The sequence below is a fragment of the Ctenocephalides felis genome, unplaced genomic scaffold (genome assembly GCF_003426905.1).
Source record: "Ctenocephalides felis isolate EL2017-DRISC unplaced genomic scaffold, ASM342690v1 CF-g0.4_SCAFFOLD_01604, whole genome shotgun sequence".
NCBI classification, from domain to species: Eukaryota; Metazoa; Arthropoda; class Insecta; order Siphonaptera; family Pulicidae; genus Ctenocephalides; species Ctenocephalides felis.
This window is the reverse complement of record NW_020537758.1, coordinates 7719041-7741055: the sequence shown is the minus strand read 5'-3', so window position 1 is coordinate 7741055 and position 22015 is coordinate 7719041. Positions and strand designations below refer to the sequence as shown.

General features: G+C 27.2%; 1 protein-coding gene across 1 annotated transcript; it reads left to right on the top strand.

Annotated features, from left to right (window-relative positions):
- Positions 1-4374: 4374 nt before the first annotated feature.
- LOC113373307 (voltage-dependent T-type calcium channel subunit alpha-1G-like) lies at positions 4375-10468 on the top strand. The gene is made up of 3 exons (XM_026613618.1): positions 4375-4420; positions 8547-8741; positions 10381-10468. The coding sequence occupies exons 2-3, from the start codon at positions 8554-8556 to the stop codon at positions 10466-10468; spliced, it is 276 nt and encodes a 91-aa protein (XP_026469403.1). The 5' UTR covers positions 4375-4420; positions 8547-8553.
- The last annotated feature ends 11547 nt before the right edge of the window (positions 10469-22015 follow it).

Sequence of the window (22015 nt, the reverse complement as noted above, 5' to 3'; positions counted from 1 at the left end):
AATGTTTAGTTTTACGCAATAATCAATCAAGCCGTTTTTTAGATTTCTACTAAACCTTAAATCAAAAATAAAACTGATGTTAAATTTATAAGCTTTTAAATAGTATAATTGTTTGCTTGAAATGAATCTTTAAAGATTTTACTATCAAACAAATTTTTAATGATTATTTAACCTAATAATTTTTGAATATTTAGATATTGATAATTTGAATTATAATAAAGCATCGTTGTTATGTTGAATATATATATATATATATATATATATACACACACATATATATATATATATATATATATATATATATATATATATATATATATATATATTTATTTAACATAACAACGATAATTTATTATAATTCAAATTATCAATATCTAAATATTTAAAAATTATTAGGTTAAATAATCATTAAAAATTAGTTTGATAATAAAATCTCTAAAAATTCATTTCAAGCAAACAATTATACTATTTAAAAGCTTATAAATTTAACATCAGTTTATACATATATTATATGTTTTTTTTATAATTTTATTACCTTTAGTGCGCAAGTATTTCTAGCACCTGACCGAATAAAATTTATTATTGTAAAAATAAAATCGATAATAAAACATTATTTCTAGTTTATTGCTCGTAGCAATAAAATTTATACTGTTTGATTCTAAAATTGGATATGACTAACATAGAAATTAAAACAGGTTGAAAAAGTCAAAGATTTTTTTAAATTTTGGGAACACATTATAATTATTAATTTCATTAATTAATCACTCGAAATTTAATATTATATTTTTCGATGCTTACGGTCATTGTGAATTATTAGACGAAATTTCTTGAAAAATTATATGAATCTCTTTTGATATCATAAGTTTGTGTGATCATCAGCCGAGCCATTTTTTTAATTTAAATAAACCTTTTAGTGTACTATTTTAGTATAAATCGATAAACTAACTTGATGTTATTTTGGGGAGAAACCGTATATAAAAAATACATCCAATTAAGACAAAATGAACTTATTTTTTTGGGTAAAATTATGTGCGACCTTCAGAAATATTCGGCGTATATATATATATATATTTATATATATATGTATATATACTGGATGACCCGGCAGACGTAGTCCTGTAACCACGACTACAATTCAAAAGTTCTATATTTTTAATATCTTACTATTGAACTGAAGTATATAATTTCATCTGCCAAACATATACTGTTGACTGTATCTTATTTTATTTTAATTTCTGGTAGACTTTCAATTTTTCTTGTAAATTATAATCTAATATTATCTAGGCTCATTATTTCAGCGAAATTTAAATTTCAAGTGAATTGACAATACATTGACATTTTATTGATGTACCATTATATATATATATATATATATAAACGTTTGAACAAATTATTTGAGAAAATTATCATACCATTAAAAAATGCACCAAGATAACCTGTGATATTTGTTCACGAAAATGACATGGCTTGAATTGAAAATGAAAGTTTAAAAAAAATTTAAATATAATTTTGTTCTAGACGACTTAATTTGTTACACATAAATTTATAGATAATTTTATTAGCTTTTCATTGATATATTATTATATGTACACGTTTGAACAAATTATTTGAGAAAATTATCAAAATCTAAAAATAAATCAAATTTTATTCTATATATATTTTATATGAAATGTATGACTGGTTATATTATATATATATATATATATATATATATATATATATGTGTGTGTGTGTATGTCTATGTATCTTTTACAAAAGTTAGTTCCATCTTTCATCTGTTGAATGGCCTTTTCGTAGAAGTGGCTCCTAACAGTTGCCTTTGTGCAACAGATGATGCTCTCATTCCTCCACCGTACTAGAAGAGCGCACCCGGAAAATATTCCGGAGTTAATAAAGAACGTCGTATAAAAAATTCCCGGATCGAATAAAAAAAATATCGTGTACACGAAGAATTCCGCCGGAGTAATAATATGTTAGGGAAATATTTTACTGTCGAGATTTTTTGAGGAAAAAACTAGGGAAAATAAAGAAATATGCGAGGGATTTTTTAATTTTGATGAAAAATTGTTTTATTAACCGTCCGGTCAATAACCGGGTACCCGGGTATCCATTTGAAGTTGCAGGTAAAATATATCAACTACTACTTGAAAAATTTGTATGGCCATCCAGATCCCCAAAGTTAAAGTAATTTAACACTTATTTTTCGTAAAAAAAAATTCAAATAAATTATTTAATAAAAGTTATTAACTATCCAATTTGATACCCCCTCCGTTCAATAACCGGGTACCCGGGTACCCACTGCGATTAATACCTGTAAATAACATGTTTATACACATTGGAAAGACTGTTTATTATAGTATTTAGATAATTTCATTTTTAACAAGATAGTTTGTGATTTCTTTTTATTTAAACAATAATTATAAACAATTGCAATTATAGTAAACTAGAGAAACGTAGTCTACAAAAGAATCGTAGTTCATACGATTTTTAATAAGCATTTTGTTATTCTTATAATTCAAAATATACGTTGCAAGGCAGGCAATGTCGAGAATATTGTAGAAAAACGCCAAAGGCCACCTTTTGGTAGATCTTTTTGTGGTATATCTACCAAGCATTTTAACCATCTTGTCTACTCCAGCCTTAGACCAGTTATAAAACTCAATAATTTCTGTTTTTTTCTTTGCACTATCATTAATTTTTGCTTCATGATGCATTGGTAATAGCATAAGGACCACTTTGTTTTTTTTTGGCACATAGCTACAAAGGGTAACTATTTCGTGAAAACGCCGCAGATAATTCTTCTCGCGTTTTTGATACAGCCATTTCTGGTGGAATATAAGCTTTATTTTTCTTCAAAGTGCCAACAATTATCAAGTCCCAAGATAGTAAAAATTTTGCCAGTGAAAGACTAGTGAAGTAATTATCCATTGTGATGTTTCTACCCCATCCTTTATAAGGCGCCACTAAGTCTTTGACGACTCTTTCATCAACGTATTTCTCACGACCATCTTTTGATCTTCCAGTGTAAAGCTGTCCAGTAAGTGGATACGAATTTTCAGAATCACATATCCACCATAGTTTAATTCCGTATTTTGCTGGTTTTGACGGAATTTACTGAGTAAATCTGGTTGGATTTCCGTATGGATAACCTTGCTCATCAATTGTCAGATTTTCAGAAATATCGTTTGACCAGGTGTTCTGCTATTATTATTTCTATGAGGGCTATAAACTGTATCACTATAGCAATTTCATATGCAACATAGCAAGCTTACACATAAAAAAAATGCAATTTAGTGTACTAATGACTTATAATTCTACCACACTATACGTGGGTACCCGGGTACCCGGTTATAGAACGAACGGTGAAAGTTTGGTTATTGACCGGACGGTTAAGGGGCACAACTAGTGTGAAATTTTAAAAAAATCGAATTTTCAATTTTTCCATATTTCGATAGGTTATACCTTTAAAAATAACATACCAAAATTTTAAATCGATATCTTAAATAGTTTTTGAGTTACAGCCATTTAAAGAGTATATATATAGTATATAGTACAACGATTATTTAATCTTTAAACGCGTTTTTCTGGAAACAGCATTTTCCGAATTTGCTGCAGTGATAACTCAAAAACAAATGATAAGATCACTATCGAATTTTTTTTATATGTTCTATATATAGTTCTCCGTGAAATAAACTATCGATTTTTTAATCGGATCAAAAATCGAATTTTGGCAGTCCAAAAACGACCAAAATTTTGATTAAAATTCGACTTTTTTTTTGAAAAACGCCGTCATTCTGTCAATTTTTGATTTTTTTCTTTATAGTAGTTCATTTTACAGACAATACTATCTAGTTTAACGAGAATTTTTTTTTTTAAATTTCATCCACGTAGAAGACCGGAATCACTGCAGCAGTGAAGCGCCTTTTTTTGTCGCGCCGTTGGAAATCGACGATAACTTAAAAAATATTTAATTTTTTTCTTAAAAAATTTTACTATGTATTTTTAAAACATGTATAAATATATACCTAAAATTTTGAAATGATTCATGAAGTAGTTTTTTTAATATAAATTCCCAAAAATCACCTTTTTTAGGCGGTTACACTAGTTGTGCCCCTTAAATATATTGATTTGTTTAAAGATAAAGTCATAATTTTTTCTAAAAAATTTATTCATTTTTCATTTCCTTTCAGGACCTGATTCTACTAAAACCATCGAAATAAATAAAATGTCTAAAACAAAACAAAAACTTTTAATATTAAACTCGAGTGTTGATAAAAGTGTTTTATTATTGTTTTTGTTAAAGTGTATTGAAGAAGTTTATTTGCAAGATTGACAAAAGTGGTTTCTTATTGGAAATATGCCTCATTTTATATGTTGAGGATGTTTGGTGACTCTCTGAGGAATCAACTTTGAAACAAAAGTAAGTCACTATATACTATATATATATATATATATATATATATATATATATATTTAATTTAATATTTATTTATGTTAATTCTTCTTAATTAACAAGTGACCTTTCGTTTGTCAAAATTTCGCCCTTTCATTTCACAAAAGCCATGACATATCCCGTCAACAATTAATTCCGGCGAAATCCTGGGACGGAAATTATTCTAGCGCGAATTATATATACGACATCACAAAAATGCTTGAAATATTAAAATATACAATTTTTGCATATATATATATATATATATATATATATATATATATAATATACATTTAAATTTTGTACGAGTTCAGCAAATCGTTTTTTTTCAGAATATTATTTTTCGTGAAACATTCACGAATGCTTTCTCAAAATCTTGTATTTTAATATTTATCTTTCGGTATTTTTTGGATTATTTATTAACCGGATTCCTGATTTTTTTGATTTCTGATTGTTCAGTTTCATGATTTTCCGGAATATTGATTTCGAAGATTCTTGATTTTCTCGATTTTTGAAATTTCTGAATACATGATTTACCAGATTCCTGATTTTTTGCATTCTTGAATTGCTAGTCTTATGATTTTCTCAATATATGATTTAATGCTGTAGAATTTCAGATAAAATTTGTAGAATTTCAGAGTTCTGTAGTTTGGGATTCTTGATTTTTTGATTGTTCATTTTTGCATTTTTGAATTTCCACTTTCATAATTTCCTGAAGTCATAATTTTCAGGATTTATTATTTTTGGAATTGTTGTATTTTTTGATTGTTTATTTTTTGGATTCCTAAATTTTTGGTTTCTTGTTTTTCTGGGTTCTAGATTATTTGGATGTATGATTTTTGGAATTCTTGATTTTCCGAATTATTGATTTTTTGTATTTCTGATTTGCTGGAATCCAGATTTTTTAGATTTCGTGATTTTATTTTTTAAGTTTCTTATTTCGTGGAAACAATTTTGATCTTGATTTTTAATTTTTAATATCTCAATTTTCTGAGTTACTGACTTTTCACGATTTTTTGAATTTCAAGACTTTGGATTTTCTAGATTATTGCTTTTCTAGATATTGGTCCTTACTGTTTCTTGATTCTTTGACTTATTCATTTTCTGTGATCTTTATTTTCTGGGTTTTTTATTTTCTAGTATCTTGATTTTCTGGTAACTTAAAATTGCACATTCTAAGATTTTCGAATTTTAAATTTCTGGATACTTAATTTTTTATTTAAAAATTATTTAAAAATACTGAATTTTTATTTATTTATTTATATTTAAATTTTTGCATCTTTGAACTTCTGATTTTTAAATTTTAACATAATTATAATTTGGATGTTTGATATTTGGATATTCAAATTTTAGAATAATTATATTCCTAAATATTTTAATTCTGCTTAAAATTTGAATTGCTAAATATTTAAATTTCTATATGCAAAATTTTTGTTTGCGTAAATTTTTCTATAATTTGATTTCTAGAAAATTTTAAATATGGAGAATTTATAATCTAAATATGATATGAAAAACCGACGATTTAAATTCTAGATTATTTAATATCTTTGGATATTTGGATTTTTATCTTAAATATGTGAATAAGTAAATCTATATACTTTTGAATATTAGATTATTTAAAATTCTAGATATTTAAATTTCTGAACATTTAAATTTCTGGACATTTAAATTTTTAGACTTTTAAATATCTGGACATTTAAATTTCTAGGCATTTAAATTTCCGGGTATTTAAAATTATAGATATTTACATTTCTAGACATTTAAATTTTTAGTCATTTAAATTTCTAGACTTTTATATGTCTGGACCTTTAATTTTCTAGACATTGAAATTTCTGGATATTTAAAATCCTACATATTTAAAGTTCTTGGCTTTCAAAACAAATTAAAAATAAATAGAATTAATTTCTGGTTGTATTAAATAATCTGATTATTCAAATTTCTAGATAATCATTTGGAAACTTGTTGACATTTAAATTTCTGGTTTTTTAAATAATTTCTTTATTTAATTTTTTTATAATTTAATATGTAGCCAAGTAAATAATAGTATCTGAATAATAGTATTTTAAAATATTCAAATAATAAGTAATTTTTATATTGCTTATTATTTAAATAATTATTTGTTCATTGTTATATAAACTCAACTTTCTAGATTCATTTGTAAATTTGTAGACATTTAAAATTTTGGGTTTTAAATAATTTCTTTAATATATTTCTTCATAATTTAATTTGTAGCCAAGTAAAATCTAAATAATAGTAGTTTTAGAAATTTAAATAATATTTAATTTTTTGGACATTTAAATGCTCAATTTTTGAATCTCTTAATTTTTCAATATTCTAATTTTTATTAAAATTTTTAGACATTTAATAATTTGGACTTTTACATTTTTGGTCATTTGAAATTATGGACATTTGCAATATTTGAAGAAATTTAAAAATTGAGATATTATTAATTTTGGATTATTGAAATATGGACATTTAAATTCATGCAAATCAATTATCTAAACTCTGGATATTTAAAAATTCTAGGCATTTAAATTCCTGAATAATTAAAAACTGTTGACATTTAAAAATAATATTTGAATGTTCTGGGTACTTAAATTTCTGGATATTTAAAATTTTAGGGTATTTAAATTTTTAGATATTTTAATAATTTTTAATTAATCTGATTGTTTAATTTTTGGATAATTTAATATATGACTAATTGAATATCTGTTTAGTTTGAAATGTGGATAATAGCATTTTTAAATATTCAAATTATAATTAAATTTCTGGACATTTAAATGCTTAATAATAATATTACAATCCTTGGTTCTCTTTATTTTTGGATATTGTAATTATTATAAAATTTTTTTTAGACATTTAATAATTTGGATTTTTATATTTCTAGTCAATTAGAATCCTGGACAATTGCAATTTTGTAAATTTAAAATTAGGGATATTTGAATTTCAGGATGTTCAAAATATTGGACATTTAAATTCCTAGACATATAAATTGAGTCCTTCAAGTTTTGTATAAAATAATAAAATAAGTTAAAATCTAAATTAATAAAAATTTTAGTTACATATTTAAAATTTAAACTACATATTTATAATCGAAACAATTTAAAATTTGTTTAATTTAAAATCTGGCTTTTTTGAAATTCATATGAATATTTCTGAATAATTATATTTTTGTACATTTAAATGCCAGATTATTTCAACTTTTGAAAGCTATATATACGAAAAACATTCATTTTCAAATCGTGTAATTTTTTACTAATATAATAGATAATATTAATTTTTATTAATACATTTCATTCACCTTTTCCTTCGGTTTTTACGAAAAACCTTTCCAATTAACATGTCCTTTTCCGGAATCCTCCGGTACACCTATACCTACCTACATGGCGGCGATTTATTTGATTTGCATAATTTCAAAAAGCTTTTCTGTTTGTTTTTAAAATCCTGCTTCCTGCCTTCCATCCCGAATATATAAAATACACAGAAATATTCAAAATAGAACGATATGAAAGCGAAAATGTGGCGGATCCTTTATTTTTTTACCATATCCGAGCTGCGTTTCCTCTGTCGGAATAAAATATATATATGGGCTTTTGAATTTTTAAATTTTATAGGGTAAAGAAATATTAGGGAATAGATACTTGGAATAAAAATTTGCTTATACAATTACAACAATTTTTAATATTTATTTATTTATTTATTTAAATATATAGCCCACAGATTACTCCAAGAGGACTCAAAAATACAGTATTTTACATAATGAATAACAATTAAAATATATACAAAATTACAATATATAGTTATTAACATAAAATGCTTACATAAAGTTACATATAATGCAGAATGTAACAATATTATTTATAAACAGAATAAGATAAAATAATGAGATATTTGTAAGGAAAATAAAAAGGTTAACTTGTGCAGATGGAGATTATTTGATTAAGTGAAGTGTTGTGAATATCTATTTCATTATTAATTAAGTTAAAGTTACAGGACATAAGTAAAATAGGCGAATTTAACAGAAAATTAAATTTAAGTGTAGAATAACTGAAAAATAATTAATAATATAAATTATTTATACCAAATAAATTTTTTTTTATTATTTTTTTCCCAGGCCAACTATGTCCTCAGCCTGCCAATATCGTGCTCCGGATTCGCCGATGGGTTCTGAGGATGGTTCCAGGTACGGAACCTCCGTCAGTGGCTCCTCTGACGGCTCTGGAGGAAGCTCCGAGGGTTCCTCCACCGGAACTTCTTCCGAAGGTTCCCTGGATTTGCCGTATCCGGGATTTGCACCTGTCGCCCTGAGGTAAAATTTTATATATATATATATATAATATATATATATATATATATAATATATACATAATAATACATAATTTGAAATCAAATTTAATATTTTTAATCTATTTACCAAGATTCATATTTAGAACAATTTTAATTTTCTGTCATAAAATTCTCTTTTTGCTCAAAAAATTTTTATTTACAATTATTTTTCTACGTTTCGGTGAAATGGGATATCTACTTCTTCAGGAGCATTTAAAACAAACGTTTTTTTTTCAATATTTATTCATTTCTAATTTTTTTTTTAAATTAAGTAAGCAGTTTCTAAAAAATGTATAAATATTCTAATATTGAATAAAAGTTATGGCTCATTAGATAAATTACATTTTAAATTACTTAAATTTGTATGTTTTTATTATTACATTTATGTATAATTATAAATATAAATTATTAAATTAATAAATAATTTTTTCATTGCTTGATAATTGTTTGAAAATAATAGTTTTATAGTACATTTGATTTTATTTTTTTTTATTTTATTTTTATTCTGCAAACTATAAAAATAATTATATTTAGCAGAGAATTTAAATTTGATTTCATTATGATGACATTATTTATTATGTTCCAAAATTAAAAATAAATGGCAATATTTTAAAAAATTGTAAATCTTCCAAATATTACTTATTTATAAAATAAATATTATATATCAAATATCATGACATACATGACAGCATATAAGAATTATAGTTACTGTATTTATTTTTTCATTTAAATTTTTCATCGTTATTTTATTTTACCTTTATTTTCAATTGGTGTAAACAATATGTTCCATCTTTTTAGTTTACACAATTTTAAATATTATATATATATATATATATATATATATAATAAAAACTTGTAAATACATAAAAAATTGATTAGAATATTAATAAAAATTATACATAAATATTCCTAAAATTATAATATGGAAAAATCAAATCAAAATTTTATTTTTTCTAATGAGGATATTTTATTGATTCTAATAATCCTCAAACTTCAAATTTGGATTGTTAGAATCAAATTGTAGAAGTAATTCAAAATATTATATTATATATCAAATTAACTAGTATAATTATCATATACATATTTGATTCGAAGATGTTTCATTTATTTTTATAAATTTTATTACAAATATTAAAAAAAAACAATTAGTATAAATTATTAATATAAAAATGATATTTGCACAAAACCTAATTTTTTATATAAATATTAATTAACATTATAAATAATAATTTTATGAATGGGATAATTATTTGATATATATTCCACATTAATTTGAATAATATTGATTATTTACAAATTTGATGTTTTTTAGAAATAATAGTAATTTTATTACAATATTGAACACATAATTAATAGCTTGAAAAAATAATTAGTGTAAATGAAATTAAATATAAACAGTATAAATTTTAATATAAATTTTGCTTGCAGTTTCTGTACAGAATAATTTTGAAACTTTTCATATAAAATAAAATTTTTACTCTCTGAAACAATTATGTCTACTGTAAATTACTGTAGACTACTATATATATATATATCTATATATATATATATATATATATATATCTATATATATATATATATATATATATAAATATATAAATTATATTTTTAATTTTTTTTAGATATCTTACACAAGATTCGAGGCCTAGAAGTTGGTGTTTGAAACTCATTACTAATCCATATCCTTTTTCAAATATAAATAAATTTTAACCAGGATTTCAAGGTAGGAATTTTAATATATTATTCATACGCATGTGTATATAAATATATATACATATAAATACATATAAATATTTATATATATATATTTATATAAGCCACTGAAAATTTACCATCTATATGAATTATTTGGCAATGGTGCAACTATCTATTTAAATTGCAAACTTAATGATTACTTCTTCAATAATAATCATGTATTCTTTATTAATTTAATATTAAAAACGTTTAAAGTTTTCTAGGGTATTCGGTACGAAATATATTTTATTTCTTTTTAAACTTAATGGATTTTTAGACAAAGAACATTTTAATTAAATCCGTAATAAAAAAGATTCATAAAATGTTCATATAATATTGTTTAATTAAATTTTATAGAACTCATCTTCATAATATATATATATATATATATATATATATATATATGGCGCTAGTGGGCCATATATTATTAATTAATTAATTCTTGAATGAAATCGCAATAATTTTATTTCAACTCGATAATGACTGTTTATTAATGTCTCAATTGATAAAGATGTTGATATTACATTAAATCAAATCTAAATTTCGATCACGAGAAAACGCTCGTTGGCAAAAAACTCGATACAATATTTTCGATCGTTTTAAAAAGCGCGACAATAATATTCGATCGTATAAAAACAATCAGATCGTTATAGCTTGCTTGATGCCAGATCCGAATCAACGTAGCCCAATATAATTTAGTTTTGTCATCAATTGACGTTATTCAACTGACATCTGTCATATGGTGTTCATTCCGCCATTGTCATCAATTGACGTCCTTCAACTTCATATGGTGTTCATTCCGCCATATAACTCCCCTTCAAAAGAAAAAGAGGTATCCGGTAAAAATAAATGAATTTGATTATTAAAATTTGAAGGAGACTTTTTTAGGCTTCATCTTTTTTGGAGGGTCAATCGATAACTCCAAGTTATGTGATTTAAATTCTTGAGATGAGCTTGGTTGACTGTTATCTATTTTAACTGTGTATGCTGGTTTTAGTCTGTCAACCGATATGTTCTTATCAGTACCATCCATAGAAATTTTGAACACTTTGTCTGAAATTCTTTCTATAATTTCATATGGTCCACTATATGGAGGCTCAAGTGGTTTTCTAATATGATCAGATCTTACAAATACATGAGTGCATGTATTTATGTCCTTAAGCACAAACATATTGGCTTTATTATGATGAGCTGTGGCTGTAGGTTTAATATCCCGCATTATTCTTCTGTGGTAGTCCAGAAATGCTTGTGGATCGGATGACAGTTCTTTAGTTGTGAAAAATTCGCCTGGTAGTCTTAATGTGGTTCCATAAACCATCTCAGCAGGAGATGCTTTAAGGTCTTCTTTGTATGAAGAACGTAAACCTAGTAAGACTACAGGTAATACTTCGATCCAAGGCTCAGGAGAGCACATTAAAGCTGCTTTCAGAGTTCTATGCCAGCGTTCAACTAGGCCATTGGACTGAGGGTGATATGCCGTTGTCCGTATTTTCTTAGCACCTATTGCATTCATTAATGATTTGAATATAGCTGATTCAAACTGGCATCCTTGGTCGGATGTTATCACACATGGTGTACCAAATCTTGATATCCAGTTTGAAAATAGGGCTTGGACAATCGTGTCTGCAGAAATGTCCTTTAGAGGAACAGCTTCTGGCCACCTTGTAAATCTGTCGATGATTGTTAGGCAATAAGGATATCCATTAATATTAGGCAATTTGATTATGTCAATGTGAATATGCGAAAATCTGTTTTCAGGAATAGGAATATGGATAGGAGTGAGGTGATTATGTTTATGAATTTTGGATTTTTGGCAAGGAATGCATTGACGTGCCCACATGGTGACGTCTTTACCAATCCCAGGCCACACATACCTTCTTCGCAACTCCCTTGAAGTAATCCTTATGCTTGGGTGTGCATTTCCATGTACAATGTCAAAAGCAATTCTGCGAAGACTTTGTGGAAGGTAGGGCTTCACACAATTATCTTGCCTGTTGCAATAAACTGGATACCCCCCTAATGTCAATTTTTGAAGATTAATAGAGGTGTTGCCGTTCAATATAGTTTGCATTTCAACGTCCTTACTCTGTTCTTGCGAAATTTCCTCTTCGGTTAGCTTTGATGGCATTTGAATGGCATTGATCCTGGACAACGCATCAGCAACAACGTTCTGATCACCCTTCACATATATAATATCAGTGGAAAACTGTGATATGTATTCTAGCTGCCGTCGCTGACGATCTGATGCTTTCTCCAGTTTTTGTTGAAATGCGTGTGTGATTGGCTTGTGGTCTGTCTTGATTATAAAGTGCCTTCCTTCTAATAGATATTCAAAATACTTTAAAGCCGCAAAGATGGCTAGTAGCTCGCGATCGTAAGTTGAATATCGCTGTTCAGTAGCTGTGAGCTTTCTGGAAAAGAAACCTATAGGGTGCCATGCACCATTTTCTTCCTGCTCCAGAGTTGCTCCAATGGCTGTTGTGGATGCATCTGTAATTAAATTAATATTTGCTATACTTGAAGGAAAATGAAGAAGAGTTGCATTTGCTAGAGCTTCCTTCAGCTTGCTGAATGCTGATAATGAATTGTCATTCCATTCAATTTGAGTCTTGTCGTTTTTAACTGAGGACTTCACATACTCATAAAGTGGTGCTTGTATATTTGCTGCCTTGGGTATTGATTTACGATAATAGTTTACCATTCCCAAAAATCTTCTGAGTTCTATAACTGTCGAAGGTTTTGGATAATTAATAATTTTCTCTACTCGGTCTGGTGAAGGAGAATATCCTGCAGCACTCAGTTTGTAACCGAGGAAGTTAACTTCATCTTTTCCAAAGGCACATTTCTCTAAGTTTATTGTAAGAGAATATTCCTGTAGCCTCTCAAAAACCAATTGAAGATGACGACGGTGCTCATTCATATCAGTCGACATTACCAGGATGTCGTCTATATAAATGAAAACAAAATTAAAATCTTGGAATATGTGATTGATAAACCTCTGGAATGTCTGGGCAGCGTTTTTGAGTCCAAATGGCATACGTAGATACTCGAAGAGTCCCCATGGTGTGATAATTGCAGTCTTTTGTATATCCTCTTCATGCATGGGTACTTGGTGGTAAGCTTTTTCTAAATCTATTGTAGAAAATACTTCTTTTTGATGAAGATTATTGAATACATCTTGTATTAATGGTGGAGGATACCTGTCGGGCAGCGTGTTTGCGTTCAGCCTCCTGTAGTCTCCACACATTCTGAATGTGCCATTCTTTTTGGGAACCATGTGAATAGGGCTTGCCCATGGACTGTTGGAAGGCCTCAAAATGCCCCTATTCAGGAGATCTTGTATCTCGGACCTGGCTGCAACAGCCTTTTCTCCGAAGATCTTCCTGAATCTGGAAGCTAATGGTGGACCTGTTGTGGTTATCCTGTGGGCAAAAAGAGATGATTTATTATTGGTGGTTACCTGTGGCTTTGTTATTGCGATGTATTGTGCCAGTAAATCCTTGAAGGGCTCTGCCGGGTTGACAGTGGAGATGTTAACTTGCTGTGCCTTGAGTACCTTTCCATCAGAGGTAAGGCCTGTAGTCGAATCAATCAATCTTCTACCCTTCAAGTCTATTAATAAATTGTAGTTGCTTAGGAAATCAGCTCCTATTATGGCTGTGGCTACATCGGCAACAACAAACTGCCAGCTAAAGCTTCTGCGTAAAGATAAATCCAGCTCCAGAGTTCTCTTTCCATACGTGGATATTCTGCTAGAGTTTGCTGCAAATAGAACTAACTCTTCCTTAGGATGACCATCGGCAAACTTCTGAGCTGGTAAAATGGATATAACTGATCCTGAATCTATAAGAAATTGGATTGCCGTCTTTCTGTCTGATATATGAAGACGGAGCTCAGAGCAGACAGAATTTACTTCACCGTCATGGCAAGCTCCACTTAATGACGGTGAAGTAAGTTTTTTGACTGGTTTAGAGATTTAAGCAGGCAGGGCTCTTCACACTTTGTGGCCTTCTCCCCATATCTGTAATGATAGTAGCAAACCGATCCACGTGAAGGTGTCCTGGACCTATGTCGAGAACCACTTCTAGAACTTGACTGATTGAGTTGTTCACTTCTTGATCTTGACTGGTTGAGTTGTGATTCTTGCTGATCATTTCTCTGTCTTTCAGTGTTCAACATTGCCTTTAGTTCCTTGATTTCCTGGACGCATGACATAAGAAGAGTTTCGTGGCGGTCCAGTCTCTGTTCTACTGAAGACTTGTGTGTTGTGGACATCACATGTGATGTGGGGCTACAGTGATCGACTAAAATATCGGCAACTTCCGCCAGGGCTTCCGGACCAAGATGGCGAGAAACTATTAATTGTGGCCGAATATGGTGTGGCAGGCGTTCTGACCACAATTTAATTATGATGTCTTCACTGACCTCTCCCTTAGCCAAATTCATCATTTCTCGTAGGAGCTGTGATGGTTTCTTCTCTCCTAGAGTTAAGTTTTTTAATAGCTTGTCAATTTGCTTACCTCTAGATTCAGACATTCTGCTTAATATAGTGTTTTTGATATATTCGTATTTGCCTGTCATTGGTGGATTACGGAGGACATCCTGGATGAGGCGCAGTGTCTCGAAGTCTAGGGCTTTGAGTACTGCTGTGTACTTAGTATTGTCACTCCTGATCCTAGCAGACTGAAACTCATGTTCAATAACTAAAAACCATAAGTCTGGAGAATCTCCATTGAATGGAGTGAGACGGTGATTGTTAAATGCTGCTATATTGTATTGATCAGCATAACTGTCATGTTCATGTTCAGAAACACGAGGACTGCTCGTGTTAAAGATCGCCTCGTGATCCAGATCGATCAGAGATCTGTTGAGCGCTGTTTCGTCATTGACGGACGTAGATCGAGTCGACATGTTGATAAAAATTGGTATAATTTACCTTTATTAATTTACTTGTATTTGACAAGTGTTTTTCTTTCTCCGTCTGACGTCACCAATTATGGGTACTAAGACGTTGAGAATGTCTCTTGCTTAATGATTTCACTTACACGTTCGGAGTCACCAATTATGGCGCTAGTGGGCCATATATTATTAATTAATTAATTCTTGAATGAAATCGCAATAATTTTATTTCAACTCGATAATGACTGTTTATTAATGTCTCAATTGATAAAGATGTTGATATTACATTAAATCAAATCTAAATTTCGATCACGAGAAAACGCTCGTTGGCAAAAAACTCGATACAATATTTTCGATCGTTTTAAAAAGCGCGACAATAATATTCGATCGTATAAAAACAATCAGATCGTTATAGCTTGCTTGATGCCAGATCCGAATCAACGTAGCCCAATATAATTTAGTTTTGTCATCAATTGACGTTATTCAACTGACATCTGTCATATGGTGTTCATTCCGCCATTGTCATCAATTGACGTCCTTCAACTTCATATGGTGTTCATTCCGCCATATATATATATATATATATATATCTGGATTTTTTTTAATTTAAAAAGTAAACAAAACGTTACAACCAAATAAAATACATAATAAAATCATTAGGGTGTAAAATATTTACTTATATAATACTTAATAAAATCATTAGAAAATAAATATCATTAGAAAATATAATATCATTTCATTGATATATAGTCTTTTAACGTTTCGATTCTTTAATTTACGTCGTTATTAGTCAATTAAATATTTAATTAAAAAACTTGAAAACAAAAAAATATTTACATACTCGTACGATTAAATTTTGAATTTATTTTATATAATGTAGAAATATTTTTTTTTGTAAATAAAAAATAATGAATGAATTAAATGAATTACATATGAATATTTTTAAAAAATCTGGACTTTATGTAATATTAAAAAAAAAAAATAAAACGTAACAACCAAAAAAATACTTAATATAATCATTAGGGTATGAAATATTTACTTATATAATGCTTAATAATTTTATTATTATATTATTATTCATTAGTATATAAAATATGAAAATTTTTGAAATATTGGAAATATTGAATATAAAGCTATATTTTTTTATTTACAAGTTTTTTTAAATTAAATGTATATTCACTAATGACGACGTAATTAAAAAATCAAAACGTGTAGATTTTTTAATTTACGTCGTCATTAGTGAATATACATCTAATTAATAAAACTTGAAAATAAAAAAATATATACTCGTACGATCAAATTTTGAATTCATTTCATATAATGTAGACATATTTTTTTTAAATAAAAAATAATGAATAAATTAAATAGATGTCATTTAAAATTTAAAGCATTTAAAACAAAATTTAGTCAAAGTTAAATTTTTATTTACAATTTGAGCAAATTTTTGAACAATATTTTTGGGTATTTGTGAACTATATTTTTATATCTCATTTAACAATTGTATATATATATATATATATATATATATATATATATATTTATATTTCCATTATACTGTTGAAGAAGTTTTCAGTAAATTTCATTCGAAAAGAGGCTTGTAATCTAATATTTCGTTTTCAAGTCGTATTATATATATATATATATATATATATATATATATACAAATATATTTGTGTATATATATTTTTTCATCAAAATAAATAACTTTTGTTGGGGTGTACTCAAGCCGAGTTATTTAGTATACAATGAGGAAACTCTTCAAAAAGTACTTACGAGATTCTAGGTCGCTTTGACAAAGGTTAAAAAGGAATTTTCACATTTCAAAGTATTGGATTATGTAATATATATATATATATATATATATATATATATATATATATATATATACTTGAAGTCACTTAAATCCTTCCACACGCCGTCCAATTTTTATATAAACTTTTCTATGTGGGATCAAATTTAGATTCAAATATCCAGAAAAATATTAACTCTATGTCCTTCATTTTAATTTTTTTAAAAAATATGTTTAGAGATTAATATATTATAACTTTCCTATAGACAAGTCGCGCTTAACAATAACAATAAAATAATAATCATAATTCAAGTAATAACTCTGCAATAAACATAGTAATTCATAATTTCCATTATGCAACTTGCCGCTAGGAATGTTTCCATCATTTTAGCATGTGACATATCAATTAATAGAGCTCAGTGAGTACAATACGAATACACTGTTGGCTATAATTAAATATTTTTTGTAAAAAAGTTAGTTTTTTTCGACGATAATTTGATGGCCCGTTCGTCCGAACTACAAAGCTCGTTTTAACCGAAGCTGTTGGCTATAAATTTTATATTGAATTGTAAACAAACTCGATTAGAAACACATGTGACGGTTCAATGGATATTGAAACTACTTTTTTTGTAAAGGGTAATTGGGAAAATAAATTTGTTGCTAGTATTGGTAATTTTTTTTAGTTTTCTCGTAAAACTTTTACATTAGTTCTATGAAATTAATAGACGTATTAATAAAATACAAACTATAATTAGTTTTATGTTTCAAAAATTTATAAAAATTATTACAACTTTTTTTACAATATTTGAATATTTTTTGAATATAGATAATTTCCAAAACTTTTCTGTTTCAAATATATCTAAAAGTGATTCGTGTACTATATATATATATTGTGTATGAAAATAATCTAAAATCTTATCAATTAATTTTTCAATTTAATTCAGTCTTACTTATAAAAGACTTTTTACGAATACAATAAGTTTTTGAAAATGATAAGAAATTGTTTACAATGTCGTCTGTCCGTCTGTCTCTCTTTGTATGAAATTGTGTAAATGTGAAAATTGAAACTGTTCGCAGAACAAACATGGAGAGCACGAAGTAATATCTTAAATAAATATTTTTGCTCCTAAGAAATCCCATTATAATGCAAAGAGATATATGAAAGACACCACGTACATATAATACTTACAGTCTGATTAAAAATGATATAAAAAATAGGAAGTCGCACTGTATGTAAAAACAAAACTAAAAAATAATAATTATATATAATTAAAATAAAATATATGATATAAATTTTGTAGGCTTAAGATTTGAATTTCATTTATCTGATTATTTTTTGGTTAGTGCCAAATTATTATTTTAACCTACAACTCAAAATTTTCATGTGTTTGTGTGTATTAAGGTTTATACAAAAACCGATATTTCAGAAAACCGGTTTTCGAATTTTAATTTTACTAAAAAACCGGTTTTACCGGTTTCCGAATGTTATATAGAAAATAAATTTTTGCTCGAATATTCTGTAATTTATCCGCAAATTTAATGTGATTTAGAGCAGTATTTGACTGAATTTATTTATTGCTTAATTTTATGGATAGTGAACAAACTTATTTTATTTTTAATTAGTAAAACTAAAAAATAATAGTTTATCTTGATTAAATAACTTTGAAAATAATTATTTGTTATTCATGCATCATTTTCACATATAAGAATGAAAATATTTTTATGATAGTGAAAGGGAAGTTTTTGAATAAATAAAAATAATACATTTTTAAACTAGTGGGGTGGGTGGCATCGTGCCTTAAGGCAAATTGCTGGAACTTTCCGTACCGTAACGAAATGTTCGAGGATTACTGAATGTTTTCAAATAGATTATTATAAATAATGTAACATTGTCTAATATTTATAAATATTATATAAACTGAATTGCAGAGCTGAAATTATTTGTAAAGTATATTAGAACTATAGTCAGAATTAAAAATAAATATTTTCGATATACAAAAAACTAAAAAAAAAATAAAAAGAGACTATTTTTTTTCCAAAATCGATTATTTTGTTAAGACAAGCAGAAAGTTTTTTGAATCATTTAAATCGGACGCTTAGTTCTCTCAAAAACTGCCATTTTTTACATATTTAGCTCCGTATCTTCAAAATGGCTGGGCCTGCCTTTGCCAAAAACTAATAAACTTTTCTCCCAATCATTACTAATTGAATGTTTTTTAGATCATTCAAATCAGATACTTCGTCCTCTCAAAAATACGATTTCTATTTTCTGCACTCTTTGCTCCGTATCTCCGAAACGGCTGGAACTGCCTTTGCCAAAAACTAATCAGCTCTTTTCCCTATCAATAGGAATCGGATGTTTTTTGAACCATTCAAATCGGTTGATCCGTGCGCCCTAAAACGTGACTGGAAATTTGTATCCATACATACATACACACACACACACACACACACATCCATTTTTTCTGAGGTATGCCAAAACGTTCAGAAACCTTCAAAACGTCGAGAAATGTAAAAATTTTCAATTCCGATTTTTGGCCCATTACAATAACTTACCCTACGGGAAGTTAATAAAATTTAAAAAATAGATATATGTTGGTACATACTTGTTAATATTAATTTTAGTTTTGAAAAAAATGAAGCTAAACTCGGGTAATGCCTGTTCCGAGCAATTTTAATCAATTAATTTGAAACATTCTAGTTGTTTTTTTTTGTTTAATAAAATATGATTTCAAAAAAACTGAGAACGTCTATCAAATTGCTACTGAAATAGAAAATACTCGGGACCAAATTATGCTTAATTGTTTTTAAAGCCTCATATAATAATTCTAAGCTTTTGCTTCTTTTATTTGTGGCTTCTAGGGTTTAAAACTCTTTTTCTTTAAATTCGAGTAGAGGAAGTTACTTCTTCAAAAAGAAGTCACACTGATTTAAATTAAAATATAATCTAGTATAAAAAATTTAAATTAATATGAACAAAACCTTTCTGGGAACCATTTCAGACTTATAAGATTCCAAATGCTATTGAACCGATATGATTTCAAGAATCAAAACGGTTTCATCTATCTTTTATATTTGGCTATATTTGTCATTTTCCATTTTTTTCCATCGACGTTTTTCACTAAAAACCGGTTTTCGAATTCCATAATTTTTGCCAAAAAACCGGGTTTTAAAACCGGTTTTTAAAAACCGACAAACCCTAGTGTGTATGTTTAGGTTTTGTATTATAATTTTTCCTATTCCTCAACGTGTGCTTCGTTTTCATTAATATTCATTTGAGTTAATTAATGCAGACTTTAAAAAGCACAGAATAGTAATTATACGACTTGCAGGCCGGTCGACCGACAGACCTCCACCGCCGGAGCTTTTGCCGGAGCTTTTGCCGGCTGTAGTTTTCAATTAGGCACCCGGAACAAAAGCCCGGAATCTCTTTCGGTCCGCGGAGATTATTGCGCGAAAACGCCGAAATTATAAAAGTAAAGGTAAATGAAAGATTCGAAATGAATATATGATGAAAGAGACCAGTAGGTAAATATAGACATTGAGGGAAACTAGTATGAAATTTGTTTAAAGTTTTGCAAAGGAAAACTAAGTAGAAGTTTGTTTAATAAACCGACTGCTTATTATGTTGTTTTGCTAAACTATACAACGAGTCTTGGATTTGTAAATATTTTGTAGAGCTTCACAAAGAATTCAAAATGTGATAAAACGAAAAAAAATTAAATAAACATTTTTTTATTTATTTAAAGTCGACGTTTCGGAGCTAGGTACGTCCCATCTTTAGGACATCTATCAAGAAACATGATCTTGATAAAATTTAAACAAACAATATATTTGAGAAAATTATGGAAAAAATAACATTAAAACATGTAAAAAACAAAAAAATGTTTTTTTTTTAATCTTCATTTACTTAGACGTTTTGGAGCCAAGTACGTTCCATCTTCAGGACATCTGTCAAGAAACATGATCAATAAGATTTAAACAAAAAATATATTTAAGAAAAGTGGAATATGGTGGATTTTTATATAAAATGAATAAACTTGTGAAGAAGATAATATTAAAACATCTAAAAAACAAAAAAGTTTTTTTTAAATCTTCATTTACTGTCGTTTCGGAACTAGGTACGTCCCATCTTCAGATCATATGTCAAGAAACAAGATCTTGATAAGAATTAAGCAAACAATAAATTTAAGAGAAGTAAAAAATGATGGATTTTTTTAAAATGAATAAAATTGTAAAAGATATAACATTTTATAAAATATGACAAAATAATCAAAATGAGAATGATAAAAATGAATGAGTGGATTATATAACGAAATACTAGAAAAATAGTTTTTTTCATTGTTTTAATTTCAATTAATTGTTTTTCTAGTATTATTTCATTATTCAGAAATTTTATTTATATTAGTTATAAATTTTATTTTTATTATTTTTTGCTTTTATTTTATATTAAATCATTATACCACGGATATCATTTTAATGTGAATGTGAATTCCTTTATATAATGTGAATCCTTTATACTCTTATTTATTTAAATTTATGTTATTATTTATTATTTCTACTAGATGTTAAATTATTTAACAGTTGTAATAAATATTGTAACTAGAAAAAAAGTTTTTTTTAAAAAAAGGGTATTAAAATTAAATTTAATTTAAAAAAACAGAATTAATTACCTGTATGATTGATTATACACTAACACTTTGTCACTAAAAACAATTTTATCAATAAAAAGTATCAAAGTATCAAATAAAAGTACGTTTGTTAACTTTTTTTAGACGAAGAACAAACTTTGCAATTCAAAGTTATTAGTTATGTTTTTTTGAGTTTGTCATGCG

Excerpts from the sequence above, each read along its gene's own strand:
- LOC113373307 (XM_026613618.1), top strand. The coding sequence starts at position 8,554 with ATGTCCTCAGCCTGCCAATATCGTGCTCCGGATTCGCCGATGGGTTCT. Across the intron at positions 8,742-10,380 it reads TTTGCACCTGTCGCCCTGAG|ATATCTTACACAAGATTCGA; the intron begins GTAAAATTTTAT and ends AATTTTTTTTAG.